The sequence below is a fragment of the Stegodyphus dumicola genome, chromosome 8, assembly GCF_044657685.1.
Source record: "Stegodyphus dumicola isolate Sdum_Otavi_A_Nest chromosome 8, ASM4465768v1".
In the NCBI taxonomy this organism is placed as follows: Eukaryota; Metazoa; Arthropoda; class Arachnida; order Araneae; family Eresidae; genus Stegodyphus; species Stegodyphus dumicola.
The window spans coordinates 111603992-111620093 of record NC_140775.1 but is presented as its reverse complement, the minus strand read 5'-3'; the positions used below and the strand labels follow the sequence as shown (position 1 = coordinate 111620093).

At 31.4% G+C, this 16102-nt stretch overlaps 1 protein-coding gene across 2 annotated transcripts in view; it reads left to right on the top strand.

Moving 5' to 3' along the window:
- The window catches only part of Arp5 (Actin-related protein 5), a 115617-nt gene that overhangs the window by 96693 nt on the left and 2822 nt on the right, over positions 1–16102 (top strand). The window contains exons 17-18 of one of the 2 annotated variants that reach the window (XM_035371528.2): positions 629–746; positions 11162–11273. In XM_035371528.2, coding sequence (XP_035227419.1) covers positions 629–746; positions 11162–11273 — 230 coding nt within the window. The remainder of the gene's footprint in view (positions 1–628; positions 747–11161; positions 11274–16102) is intronic. The other variant, XM_035371530.2, reaches the window with a different exon arrangement.

Genomic DNA, 16102 nt, shown 5'->3' with positions numbered 1-16102 from the left:
GTTGTCTTTATCCACTGCATTTATCTTTTTTTTAATAGTAGAAATGCCCTTTGTTGAATCTTCTGGAAATGTTTTAGTTGGGTCCATTTCATTGTACTGTTCTACTTGTATAGGTGCAATTTATAAAGTGTTACAACAAAGCAAATTTATTGGAGTTAATAAGTATAATCATAATATTCATTAATTTGCGGAACTAGTTTTGAAGGTCTAGATATAGAAACTTCCTCTTCAGATGCAGAGGTGCAAATGAGTCATTTGCACTTTTGCAGCTGATTCTTATCGTATTAACTCCTCCAATAATCATTATTCAGTATGTTATTTTAACTCATACAAATACAATCAAATTTCTTAATATTTAAAATCTTTGCTTCATATATAATAATATATCTAATTTAAATAATTTAAACTACATTTAATTTATTTTGTGTATTTCATTGTTTCAAAATACTTACAGCATTATAGCAGTTAATAAAAATATTTCTAATACCATATATCATACATTATGTACCTTGGTATATATAGTTTGCTTAATTTTGTTGAATTTAACTATTTGAATTTTATAAATAAAATTGTTCTTTATATGTGTTCATATATAATTCTTTTATTTTTAATTCATGTGTTATTTTAGGGTTCCAGAGATTATATTTCAGCCTACAATGATAGGAGTAGAACAAGCAGGTATAGCAGAAACAATAGAAATGGTTCTTGCAAGATATACTCAGAATGACCAGCAAAAGCTTTCTGAGGTATAAAAGCAAGTTGAAATGTATTAAAATATCAATAGTATTATTGTACTACGTGTGTGTGTATCTAAGATGACTATGTAAATCAAAATTATAATTTAAACTAACAGGTAACCCTTTAGTTTCTCCCTCTCTATTCTAAAAATCATAATAATTTCTATGGGTTGCGTCATTTCTAGATCATCCCATTTTCATATGCCTGCGAAGCACTGATGACAAAATAATTGGGAACTGAAACTTTTAACTCAAACCAAAACTTTTCTCTTCGTGTGCATCCATCTTGCATAACTATGTACTTTAGCTTGAACTTCTGTAGTGCTTGGTCACTGTTTCGCTGTGCTCGCTTCCTATCTCGAAAGTATAAAAAATCTAAATATTTTGTGAATAGGCACGACTAGAGTGCCAAGTGATTGTGGCCACAAATGCCAACTGGAAATGAAAATGGAATTAAAACTGCCTCGACTGCCATGTTTCTTAAATATTATCAAGTCAACATATTAGCATACAATGCAATTGGTGCTCTTCCTCTTCATATGGATCTATGTATGCATCAACACTGCTCGTTTTTTTTTTCCCCCTTGCTATTATTCATGTAAAATATTAGAAAATATGATAGCTATTTAAAAAATAATTCCCGACCTCAAAATTAATTCTAGATTTGGTGCTTTACCCCTAAATTCATTTGTTCTCCCCAATTCAAGATCCTTCTATGTTATATAACAACCTAAGATTAACCAATCATAGCTTAGAGTACTTTCTGCATGTACTTAATATGTTTGGCACAAAAAATTACGTCATTCTTTCCGTAGCTTCACCACTGCTAAGATATCCCCGCTACTCCACTTGTCCATTAAAAATAATGTCACCCCTGTCAAGGTGTGTACATAAGAAATTATTATAATTCATTATGATTGGATTAATATCTACTGAGATGACTTTATGTGCTTGGAAATAAAGATTGGGAATTCATCTAATTCATTTTATGTCAGTGTCACCTGTTCATCTTTCCACTCAGGTGGCATGACTATGCATTAAAACACATATATACACACATAATCAAAAATGTAAATAATAAATTTATATTCATATTCCATCAAAACTGCAAAGTAGAAAACAAATAAAACGGTGAACATAACCACTGCAAAAAACTGAGAAAAATGGCAGGCAAACATAAATGTATTTTTAATTACTGACCATAAAAATACCAAAAAAATCATAAAGAGGTAATTTTACATTTTTCTTAGCATCTTCGTCAGGGGATTTGTGACCCAAGAAATATAAAAGGCATATAACATGTGTCTTAGCTAAACAGTAAACAATTTAGTAAGGCCAAACATTTTTAATTAAAATTTTGGAAAAATTTAGATCATTTTGTACATTAATTGTCCACCCTCAACAGGCTATGCTTGAAAAAATCTTTATCACCATTTAGCCTTTTATGCACTATACACCTCTTCTCACAGTTGCAGAGCTATAGGATTAAATCACAGAAGTGTATTTTAAATTTCCAGATACTTTCAAAATGGGGCCCTGTGAGGTAATATCTGAATTAAGGAATACAAAATGCAGTCAAAAGTCGTTAATTCGAACACCCATAATCCGGAATGATCTATAATCCGGACCCCAAAGCTACAAACTTTCTGCGCATACGTCACGTTGACGCATGCGCGTAAGACTTTTACGGCTGCGAATATGCGTACGCGCATGTGCATAATACGTTTACGCTTGCGTGTTTAATGTATAACGGATGGTATAAGCTAAGCTAAAGTTATCTAATTCAGTTAATGTTGCAGATTGCATTGTTCCTGAATCTTCGAATTGGATCCGGCTTATTATTTTTTGCAGACTGTTAGAGCAATTTTATAAAAGTAAGCTTGAACTTTCTATTATGTCAAATAGAATTTCCGATATATATTTACTAAAATGTAAAGGATCTACAAAGCGAAAGTATGTTTAGAAGTCCATTAAACAAAAAGTGGATAAAGGCATATCCTTCGTTTCTCAAACCATTCCGAAATTTGTTCATCAATTTCACGCTGCTCTGTGGCCCGGGGGGGGTGGAAACGCCACGGCGCGCCATGAATTGGAAGTTAATCTGTCAGCACTATCCTTATCTTCAGGGCAGATGTTTTTATTTTATTTCGCTTATAATTCCTTACTAAATGTAGTATTTCATCTCGATGTACTCTTGATGTTTGATATGATTTAAATCAAATTCCTCATCATTATAATTCACTTCCGATAAAGAAAAAAGTGATACAGAGGTTATTGAAAACGAAAAAATTTCGATTAACAAATCAGTCGGTATTCTCGAAACAGCAATTATAGGACTTTAACAGCAGAACTTTGTAACTGAAGAAGAAATTATGTCTGTTTATAGAATTAAAGAGAAAGTATTATCACATAAAACGAAGCAACTTAAACAACTTACATTGAAAGAAATGTTTAATAAAGTAAACAAATAAATATTAAGCTTTTTTTTTTTTTTTTGTAAATTTTGATACTCTTTAGATCATAATTGTTTTTTATTTCATAAATTACGGTTTCATATTTTTAATTTTATAATTTCTGCATGCCATCTTACCAGATTTAAACTGATGATCTATAATCCGGAAAAATCGATAATCCGGAATTGCCGAAGTCCCGATGAGTCTGGATTAACGACTTTTGACTGTAGTTCAAATTTAACAAATCTCACAAAAAAAAAAATTGATTAAGGTAAAGTTAGTCATTTATTTGCATTAATGTGCAGTTATTGCAATGCTTGACACTAGCTGTATTGTACAAGAAAATTCTTTCTTTTCAGTATTTAATCATTGAATCCATTTACTAAATAAATTCATTAATTGAATTGTTAGTAAACATTGCCTCTAGTTATCATCTCACAGCTTCACTGAGATTGATTGAAAAAATTCAGCTATAAAATCTTAGGAACACTCTGTGTAATCCAGTTCAATAGGATAAGATTCAGGCTTCTTGATAGCCCATATTTTCCAATCCATTGCCTTGGAAGGAAAATGTATAATACAGCTTGTAAATTCCTTGAAAAATATATTGGTGCTTCATCCTGGGAGAAAGGTGTTTTATTAGATTTCTCCATAACTTAAGTTTGGGAAATAAAAGTGCTCTGTTATGGCTGGATGTAGGTTATTATGAATAACAGCTTGAATTTTTATTTATTTATTTTATTTTTTATTTATTTATTTATTTTTGACCTGCATATCTTTTCCCGTAACTCGCAAGCACGTGCGTTGGGTCCAATGGACCCGCTCAGTTAAAGAAACCTTTCTGAAAATGCCTTTATTTTTCCCAAGTGGTTGTGGTTGAGTGTAGTCTCCTCCAAGGCCATCCTCTTTATGTTTCCGAATTTTTTTGCCAGAAACTTTATTCGAAGTTTTGTTTTTAATCAGATCGGGTCTTTCTGACCCAGCGCACCTATTCGCATTGCTGTAAGATAGTTCATTTGTGGTAGCAGAGAAAACTGCAAACATGCTGCGTCATTTATCCTATAAGGAAGAAACGGTACCTTTGCAAAAATTATTTGATGTATAAACTGTTGAAGACTCCATTGAAGAAACTGATGATGAAAGTTATAATGAATTTTTAGTTCGCATGATACTCTCATGTTCTCAGAAATCAAAATGCATTCTGAAAACGAAAACGAGAATGACATTTATTGCTTTATTGGAAAAGACAAAAAAAACAATGGTAAAAAAGAAAGTCTAAAGCTGATGTTAGAACTCCTGCTCATAATATTATTTCTAAATTGGCTGGAAACATTGGTAAGGCAAAATATGTGTAGACTCCAAATGAATCGTGGTAACTTTTACTAAGTGAACAAATGTTGCTGAAAGTCATCAGTTATACAAATATTTATATTGTGTCTATTTCTGACACCTTTCAAATAGAGAGAGATGCTCATAACACAACTCTAACTGAAATTTGCACTTTTATAGGTCTTTTATGTTTTTGTGACATAAATCATCTCATGTAAATGTGCAGGATCTGCGGGCAATAGACGGAACCAGCTTCGAAATTTCCCACAAAACTATGTCCTACAAAGGTTTTCATTTTTTATAAAGATGTTTGCTTTTTGATGACATAGGAACTCACGTCGTCAAAAATGAATCAGATAAACTTGCACCTATAAGAGAGTTTTTTGAAGATTTTGTGATTAACTGCCAGAAATATTACACTGTCGGTGAGTTCATAACAATTAATGAAAAATATGAAGCCTTCCGAGGAAGATGTTCTTTCAGGCAGTATATTCCTGATAAACCTGAATAATAATTCCTAAATAACCTGAATAAAAATATATTTAATTCATAATAAATTCTATATTTAATATGTTTTTCTATTCCTTTAAAAACTTTTATTTCATAAAGAATATTGTAAAAATTGAAATTAAAATTTTAATTTTTATAATTTGCATATTTTTTAAGTTTGATCATAAAATTTTGGCATAAATGTAACACTTTTACTTAAAGAGTAACAGTTTTTTCTTCAAAAAACAGGAGCCGGGTCTTTTGGACCCAGGGCACGCGCCTGTGTAACTCAAAAGAGCATGCGCACTCCTGGGTTAAATAAATAGGAATTTTCTCAATAGTTTTTTAGTTTGCCTATTTTTTTATTGTTTCCTTACTCTTGTGTTTAGATTCAGTGGAAGCAGAAGGTTTCAGAATCCATGTAATGTAATATTTAGTGATTATCATATCAAGTGAAGAATCAAACCAATCTGGAACTGCCATTATTGTTTTAGTAATTTGAAAGATATTTGTTCTTAAGATAAAACTCCCAAATAAAATTTTCTTGAAGATGTCCTACAAGTTGCTTGCTGTGCTGTCTCGAATTTCATGACGTACACTAAAGCACTCTTTAGATACTTGACATCCGCCAATCACAGGGTCCTTTTTAACAGCAGAAACCCTTTTTTTTTTCCCCCAGTTTCACCAATTTTATTTTCAATTGCATTCACTATTATTGCGGTAATTTCTCTTTTCATTTTCTCTTGACCTGCTTCAGTCTTTTCTTGAACTGACCCTTCCATTTTTTAAAGGCTCACTTTCATATCTTCTTTAATGGACTTAATGGCCCCTTTCGTCTTTTCTTGGATGCAGCTAAGTCTGTCGCCAGCTTTCTTAATTGCTTCTTCATAGCTCTTGTCGCTGGCATTTAACCCCACTCCTGACACCAAAAATTGTTGCATGCACACGGGTTCATAATGGATTGAATTCACACGGAACTGATAATATCTTAGTAAAATGTATTTTCTTAAAAGAAGCACTACAGTTCTGCAGTTTTCTGCAAAAATACTCATACAGCACCCACCGAAAAATCTGTAGTATTTTCCATTTCTTGAAATAAAAGAGGAAAGGCATATAAAGTTAAAGTTTGGGTCAGATATGATTACAGATTCAAATAGGGATCAATTACTTATTCAGTTACAGTCATGGAGGGGCCAGACCTAAATGTCGACAAATGGTCACCAAGTTTGGGACAAAAATTAGTCATCAAAATAATCCTCAGCTTGGCAATATCTGGCCAATTTAGCAAGATATCCATTTATCTCAGTGTTAAATAGACTTGTCCCTTGTAATCTTATTTTTTCTGGCAAAGCTTCGTCTCTTCATACTTTTTTTATGTTACATTATGCAAAAGATATTAGCATTTCACGTAAAATTTCATTAAAATTATTTACATGTATGCAAAATCCGTAACTATGTCATAAGGTCTGAAAAAAGGGGTGGAATGGCTGAATCAGTCACAAAAGCTTTAGTAAACTATGAAATTAATAGCATACTAAATTGAAATGAATTTTTTTACTAATAATTAAAAATTACATATAATATTATAATTAAAAATAACAAAGACTATTAAAGAAAGTCACAATACTGATAAAAAAACTTCTCAAAAATAGGATATGATTAGTTGACTTATTAAAAATTTCTTTATCTGATTGTTATTTTTTGCTAACAACTTCTTTATACAGACTTTTCAATTATAGGTATTTATCCTCCTAGGTTTTTTTTTTTTTTTGTGTGTGTGTGTGTGTGTGTGTGTGTGTGTGTGTGTGACTGTTTTTTCAGAATTGTTGTGGTTTGAGCAAAAAATATTATCGTAAGCTTACTTAAATCTAGTGAAATTAAATTTTCACCAGTTGAAAACTATCTCATTTAATTTTTAATATGGCAGTTTTAGTTATGAGATTAAAACGTGTGAAGACATGAAAATTTGAAAGTCAGGAAAAATGAGAAATAAACTGTGCCCTCACCGGAATTCGAATTGCAGATCTTTTCGTTACTAATTGGATGTGCTAACCATTTGCATCACAAGAGCTCACACGGAAAATGTAATTTCTCCCATTCTCCTGCACTTAAAGAGCGACTGGGAATAGGGATGAGGCCCAATCGATAAAATATAGGTCATACCAAATAATCGTCCAGCAAAGGTTAGTTTAAGTTCCATTATAGAAACTGTTTAGCTTTTTCAGAATCAGGGAACCCAAGGAATCAACAGTGCCTTTGCCAAGATTCACTTAATCCGGACGTCCATAATCCGGAATGATCTATAATCCGGACCTCAAAGCTACAAACTTTCTGCGCATGCGTCAACGCATAATCCATTAATGCATGTGCATAATACCTTTACGCATGCACATAATACCTTTATGCATGCGCATAATATGTTTACGCATGCGCGTTTAATGTATAATGGACGTTATAAGCTAAGCTAAAATTATCTAATTGCTTATTTTAGTTAATAATGCAGATTGCGTTATTCCTTAACCTTCTAATTGAATTCGACTTAGAATTTCCGATTCTGGAGCTACCAAAGGATCTACAAAGCGAAAGCATGTTTCGATGACTATCAAACAAAAAGTGAAATTGCTGCAAAAAATGGATAAAGGCATATCCTTTGATTCTCTAACCATTCCGAAATATGTTTATCAATTTCACGCTGCTGTGCGGGGGGCGGGTGGAATGATGCGGCGCACAATGAACTGGAAGTTGATCTGTCACCACTATCCTTATCTGCAGGGCAGATGTTTTTATTTCATTCGGCTTATAACTCCTTACTAAATGTAGTATTTCATCTCGATGTACTCCGTCTTTGATATGATTTAAATCAAATTCCTCGTCATTATAAATATCATGAATACACATCAAATAGTTTTCTGGTTGCAATTTTCTAATTTCAACTATGCGTAATGTATGCTTTACGTATGCGCGTGTTGGAAGAAATGTTTAATAAAGTAAAAAAATAAATATTAAGCTTTTTTTTTGTAAATTTTGATACCCTTTAGATAATAATTGCTCTTCATTTCATAAATTACGGTTTCATATTTTAATTTTATAATTTCTGCATGCCATCTTACCAGATTTAAACTGATGATCTATAATCCGTAAAAACCGATAATCCGGAATCGCCGAAGTCCCGACGAGTCCGGATTAAAGACTATTGACTGTATAATTAATCTATTTGTAAACTGAATGTGCTAACCAATTAACCATGACAGCACATACGAGAGAATGCATTAATTCTATATCTGTATCTATCACTTTTACAATGAAAAGGAATTTGTCTGAAAAATGGAACCTTTATTGTTTCTTGAAAATATAATTTATTAACCTTTTTTTATTTTCTTCTGTTCGGATTCTGTTGATATATTAGCTTTAAAGCTGAATATTCATAATTGCCAAGCATATTTTCACTTTTTTTTCAAGAAAGAAATAATCTGTGTAACATTTTTGTTTCTTTAACTGAATGTGGTAAAGCATGCGAGAGCTATTTACTTAAGGGATGCTTTTGTGGAGGGCTTTAGGAAATGAGCTAGCATTCATGTAACATATGGGGAAAACACGAAACATGCGTAACTTAGGTTAAGCAAGTCCGCGTTCTTATGCATAACTCAAGTTTTTGAGTGAAAGACTTTATTTACATTTTCTGTTTATTGCAGTTTTAAATTCCACAAAGGTAAGGTACATGAAGCTTAATGCAGATTAACTTAAAAGAGGCTATTATAGTTTCAATTGAATATTCAATCATTTATAATTAATGAAGCTTTTAATTTGGTTTAATTAACTTGTTAAGGAAAACACATACAAACAATATCTGCTTGAGGAAGGGATGCTTTGTGAAGGGACTTTTAATTCAAGAAACTTCAGATAAAAGAAGTCAAATCTTACCTTATCTCTTTACATTCCAGTCTTGATATAAAATTAAACTAAGATACTGATTTGCTTAATTCATCTGGCAATAACTGTAGCTGTTCAATGAATAGCCATAAATGGTGCTAACTGTATAGTTCTGACTAAATTTAAGTATCAATACAATAGGACAAAATCTCAAATTAAGCATCTCATTCAGTGGCAAGATTTGGAATGAAAAATGCAGCAAGGCGAATGTTATGTGAAGATAGGAGTAATCGACCTATAATGTGATGTATTTCATTTTCAGCCATTGTTTAAAATCTTGATGCTATTCCAGTGCACTTTTGTGCATAGGTCTCTGGAAAAAAATTTTAGGCAACTGCCATGACTTCTAAAATCGGTTCTTGCCCTTTATAAAGCTTGCTATAGTGAAGTTGAACCATTATGAACTCTCACAGGATATCTTAAGCAGAAAGTGTAATAACAGCTCATATACAGATTAGATGGTACAAAATTCCTGATGTAGCAGCATGGCATTTTCTGGACAAGTTGATTTTATGTACCATATATTCTGGCATGTAACATACCCTTTCAGTACAAAAAATTAAGGCTGAAATTTATGAGTGCGCATTATATGCCAGATATAAAAATGATAGATTTAAAAATAAGGAATGAGCATTTAAAAAAAATTAGATTTTTATATGTACCTAAATATTGTTTATTTAAAAGAAATGACATACTTTAAGAACTTTAAAATTTTTATTATCGGATAACATGAAAAGTTTGTCATATTCGTCTTCTGTTATAACTTCAGGCACATCATCAAATTCTGTTTCATATTCACAACCATTGTTACTCTGATCCATAAATAAATAACAATCATCATCCATTCCATCTTTCAACATCAAACACCCTTGCTGTGGAATGATTTCCCTTTTGTTTCACAAATTGAATGGCTTGGCATTTGAAATCAGCACTGTGTTTGTTTCTTTTCATGGCAGCCATATTTACCACTAAAAGGAGCACTAAATCAACTGTATTTTAGTTTTGATTTTTCACTTCAAAATCACGGCTTCGAATGACTACAGAAAGACATAACATCTAACTCCTAATTCCACGAATTCATTCAGGCTGGAAGTGCATTCTTACTCTAAATTGTAGCCTCCTTTCCTTCGAAACCCTACAATAGCATTCTTTTGGACAACTGCATTGAATACAATCCATCCTCTTTGCAGGAATATTTACTCCCTCAAGCATTTAACCCACGCACATATTGTTCCCCTTATTGCTTGTCAATTCAGTATACCATTATTCAAAAGCCTAAGACAAATCTTCCAGTAGGTGAACTCAAAATATAAGAAAGAGCACACATATATCATTAGAGATTCTTTGTGAAGAATTGATTGCACATTATACATCAAATATACCTAAAAATAAAATAAAAAATTAAGTTAAAATTAATTATGTGCGTTATACAGTGGAAACTATGGTAGTTCACTACCATAAATAAATATAAATCAGCATCAGTACTTTATTCTCAACAATACACTTTAATTTTTGAAAACAGTTTATCTAGTGCTGTAAAACCATTTTGGAAATATATTAATATCATTAACGTTTCTTTTAATTCAGTTGGATTATTTCAGATAAAAATTTATCCACTGTCTTGGAATTAAAGGAAATATAATAAAAATATGTATTTAAGAAACCAGATTTTAGGAGACTAATCAATTAACTCATATCTAAATAATTTTGCTGGTTAAATAACCTAAATAATTTGTAACCCAGACAGTTTGTTGTTTCAAAAGTAATTTGAAAGATGTTATTCTGACTAAGAATTTGCTTACGACTGGTAATTGATGGGAATTAGACAATTGGACATGTAGCATTGAGAATGAAACCAGTATTAAGTATATAATGTTTTTCATTAACTGTAAATAGTTACTGTTAGTCTGTTAATGCTGTTCCTTTTTTTAAGTGTGTTATTTTAAAAGTATCTCAATGTATTTCAAAGTCTAAAATCTTCCCTCTCCCTTTTTCCCCTAAAATGGATTTCTAACTTTTCATAGCCAATTTGACACCCCTAGTTGTTCACCTGAGGCAAATGCCTTATTTGCCTCGACAGTTGTCCCATTTCTGTAATTATTTATGATTCTAAATGCTAATTTAAATTGCCTTTGTTATTATGATTTGTATTTATAAACCTTTTAGCCTTACTAATTTTAAAATTGTGTATCTTTTTTTTTTTTTTTTTTTTTTTCCCCATAGAATATTTTTATTACTGGAGGTTGTGCTAATCTTCCTTATATCAAACAAAGAATAGAAACTGAATTACTAGCAATGAGGCCATTTCAGTCAAAATTCAATGTTCACTTAGCAGGTTTGTAATAATTTTTAAATATTTTGTTTCATTACAATGGTTTCTCATTTTGTTGAGTTTGAAATTTTCTTTCAATGAGAGGAATATTTTTCATATTTGAAATGATTCAGAAATAAGTTAATTTTTTAAAAAATCATATTTCAATGAATTTTTGTTATTTGAACACACTTTACACAAATTTCATTTCACCCTGAATTCATCATAAGAGAAATTTTAACAATGACAAAAGCTAAAACAGTTGTCAGTATGCTGTCAACTGCATTGTATAGCACTCTTGTGAACCTTTATTACCCAAATAAGAAAACAACAATACCCCTAAAAAAAAAAAAAAAAAAAAAAAAAAAAAAAAAAACATCTTATCACATTTAATAATCCTTAGACTTCTGTCAGTTTAAGGATTATAAATGTGGTAAAGGATGTAGGATTACTGCAGAACTGAAGGAAATGTTTATGAAACTGGATAACTGCTTCTTTGAGAAATCTTTCATAGATGAGATGACTACTGCAATAGCAGAAAATATCTCTAGTATATGGAGAAGGCAAGTTTTTATAAAATTTCACATTGAACTTGTATTCCATAGGACTTTTGGTGGGTGACTATGCTTTATAAATATCTTTACAAAATTCAAAAATATTTATTCATGGATTTTAATGTTTTATTGAAAGTCAAGTATCACCTGATGAACATAATCATAACTAAAAGTTTTGCACATTAAGATTATACGTTGAATTTATAAGTAAGTTAAATATAATGAGATTTAAGTACAGAGGAGATGTATGCCATTAACAAATATTAAATTAGGCAAACCTGAGCCTTGGATTGACATTAAATTTAATCATAAAAGTTATGCTAATCTAATACGTGCTTGAGTTATAATGCTAATTAATACGTGCTTCAGTTTTACCTAATTTTATCTGAGATTTAGGAGTTCAGCAGTTGTCGTTCATTTATATGAAAAATAATTGAAAATCACATATTTGTTCCCTCATATGCAAAACAAAGAGTACTCAATAAAAATACATATCATAGCTAATTTTTAACTTAACAATGGATACTGTAAAGAATTACTTCTATTGCACCACTAGTTTTATCTTATTTATTAGAATCAATTTAATAGCTGTATGGCCAGCCACCCACAGATCACTAGAATGATAAAAATCTATATATGTTTGGAATTTCGATCTGAGTTCTCAATTGGAGATAAACTCACCTGCATAGTTTAAGTTTCAAATTAAATGAATAAATAAACTGATTCACATATTGAAACTATATTAGATATGTAGTAAAACTAGAACTTCAACAGACAATCTGCTCAAACTTGCTTGACCTTCATTGACATCAATCCAAATAATGAGTTCATTTTCTCTTTTATCTTACCTGCTAGGTTCAATTTCTTTGGAGGTTTGGGCTAGCGTACATTTGAAAATAACCCTCATGATATATGGGAGATTGTAAGGAAATTATGTATTGCAATATAGCCTACTAATGTTTTCAGTAGCTTTCAGATTTTAAAACTACTTTTTTCTATAGTTGTCTTAATGATTTTAGCTTTGTGCTGTAGGGTAGTGATCTTGAACTTAAATTAATTACATGTAGGCTGAATGCAGAATCTAAAAGCAGCTGATGTGTCAGATTTTTTTAAAATAAAATGAGAGTTTGTGTAGAATCATTTCTTCGTACTCACTTTCAGTTTCTACTAGCAATGTAACAAATTATTTGATGATTCAGGATTTACTTGAACTTTTCCATGGATAAAGTTTACTGTTTCCGTAATATATTTTCCATGTGTGAGCTTTTGGCACCAAATGCTTCTTAATGAATAATGCAGTGTATGGTGCAAAAAGTATTCTCAAATTTTCTTCTTTCACTATATTTCTAAATTTCACTACTACTGCATTTTTTTCCAACCATAGCAGCTGCATCATTACTTCTAAATCCAAATTATTTTATCCCAACTTAAGGTATATTTTTCCTTTATTGTTTTCATTTCAAAAAGATATCCTATGCAGCAGTTTACCCCCCTCAAGAATTATTTCCAAGAATTCCTCAATTATTTCTAATTCATTAATAGCCACCTGGGATGAAAATGGCTGTACTATATCTGTATTGTCAGTTCCCTCTTCAACTGCTCTTGAGAATGCTCCAAAACCTATACTTTTTTCCTTTTAACTGACTTTGTAAATCATTCACAGTTTCTGTAATACACTCCCAGTCATATTGGCTGTCAAATCAGAAATTTTAAGTTATTGTTATTTGCCAGGTTTGATCATTTTGCAGTAATGTGTGCGAAAATAAAACTTGAACTTTTGCTTCATTGAGTTTACTTACTTCTGTGAAAATTTTGTTGGTTGTTGTAAGCCATATTTCAGAAACTATAATTTTTCTTTCCTTAATTTGCTTTCGAACATTTAAAATTTTTCATTGTGATTTTCTTTGTAATAGTAAAAGTAAATTGTATTGAAACTTTGGAACTGACATTACCTTATTATAAATAAAATATAAAATTGTATTGCACACAACACCATAAGAGTACATAACTTTCCATTTATCTTGAAAAAAAATGTCCTTCGTCTGCCTTTCTTTTATCCTTTGTTAAAGACATCACTTACGCCTGAGTCTTTTAATAAAAATCACTGTTGCAATTTTATTTATAACTTTAATTCAACCAGATGAATCCCTGTAAAGCAAGAATGCATAATTCTGAACAATAGGTATTGATATAATGTAGCATTAACAACTACAAATAAACAAGTTTTATGAATAAACAAGTTTTAGTTTGTTTTGTGTGAGAGGTCTTCAGACTGTCACCCACTGAGCCATTTTAATAGGTTAAAAAGGAAATTGAATGCAATTGTCTCACATTCTCTCCTTTTCTTTAACTTTCCCCATAGGAAAGTTTACAAGATGTTTGATATTTATCTCACCCAACTGTGCTTTTGCTGAAGGTCAATGTATTTTAAGTACCTCACCATGCTGGCATTCTTGACTAAAATAAACACAAAAGAAAACATGCTTGGAGTCTTTCTCATACATTCATGCACATTTTGTTCAAAAGTATAAATGGTGGAGGGAAAATAATTAATGAAATGTTGCATCAGTTAGCAAAGGAACAGGTAGCTGTAGACATCATAATTGGTTAGCGATAAATGAAGCTTGTACAGTTGATTCAAGCCTGAATAATCATAATTGTTTCTGATTCTGAAATTGAGAAGTGTTTTTGGTCTTTGAATGAGTGCACTATGACTAGCTGTGATAACAAAAAAGCTGAAGAAAAAGTGTGATTTTTCTCAAGAAAAGTGGTCATCTTTACTTTTTCGTTGGGTACAAGAGTAAGGCAATTTGCTTTATTTGCAACAAGCATGCAGCTGTAATGAAAAAACACCAAGAGGCATTATGATACTAAGGATATTTTTGAAGCTATAAAGTCAGTGAATTAAAATCAATGCTGAATTGTCAGCAGCCTTTTTTTCTTCAGAGTATGAAATAGTCTGAAAATAGTGCCTATGTTAGGTACATATGTTAGCAGAAAAAACTGCTAAATATAGAAAACCTTTCATTAACAGAAAGTTTGTTAAAGAATGTCTTAAGTGTGCAGTTGATGTGTTTTGTTCAACACAGGCTCAAGCTGTTTCATTAGCTTACCTGGTGTGACAGTAGCGAGGTGCATGAAGGATCTGGCAGCAGATATATTCAATAAGTTAAAATCCAAATACAAGAACATGTGTGTTTTATTCTGTAGCTATGGATGAAACAGATTACACTCTACCTATTTTAACACAAGCACAAGCAGTCACTTTTATTCATGAGGTTGATAAAAAGTTCATTTGTAGAGAAATTAGCCAGTGTTGTTGCACTTAATGTTATAACAGAGCAATTAGATTTGTATTCAGTCTGACAAAAACTTGATTAAATGTGAATTTGACTTGAGGAATATATCTGCCAAAACCACAGATGGTTTCTTCTCTGACTGAACAGAAATCAGGAGTAATAAAATTACTCATATCTAATGCAAAGGCATGTAGAAATAAGTACTACAAATGCTTTCCACTATCATCCATCAAGAAAATTTGTGCAAGAAGTTCTTCTCAAACTTTGAGCTGAGGAAAGATGCTTCATTCTCTGTTTCCTCTGAAGGATTAAGTTCAACAGTTCATGGAATATAAAGGGGAATCCATGGGCTAGTTCCATGATGAGAAGTGATTAAGAAGCTTTGCATTTTTTGTTGATATTTACTGGTCATCTCAAAAATTTGAACTTCCACTTACTGGGGAAAGGACTACTTGCTCATAATCTTTGACTGTATGAAAGCTTTTGAGCTAAATTAATCCTATGGGAAAGTCAGTTGCTAAATAAGAATTTCATTCACTTTCTAAAATTGATGAAGTTTTTGAACAAACTACGGTGTGAAAACCAAACAAGTATATACAGTGCATTTCAAATCTAAGAGTGGAATTTAAAAGCAGATTTTTGATTTCCATGAGAATAAAATTTTCAGGAGAATGTTCTCCTTGCTATTCTCAGTTGACATTGAAAATGTTGCACCTGAACTTAATTTGGTTTATGTGATTTTGGTAAAGCATATTAGGGCTATCTGCCTAAGAGGAGGGTTGCCTTTGTGGAGGACATTCTGAGGGAAATTAGCTCATATACACGTTAGACATGGAAAAAACCATGAAAACACCTGTGCAGCCAGCCTGTTCGCCTAGAATTGAGCTCAGGAAAATGTTATTGAAAATGTTACTAAATTTTTAATTGAATTTAATTTTTAAATGTTAATTGTAAAATATGTTGATAAAAATATTAACAAAGCAGACTTTTTCAGAGCAAA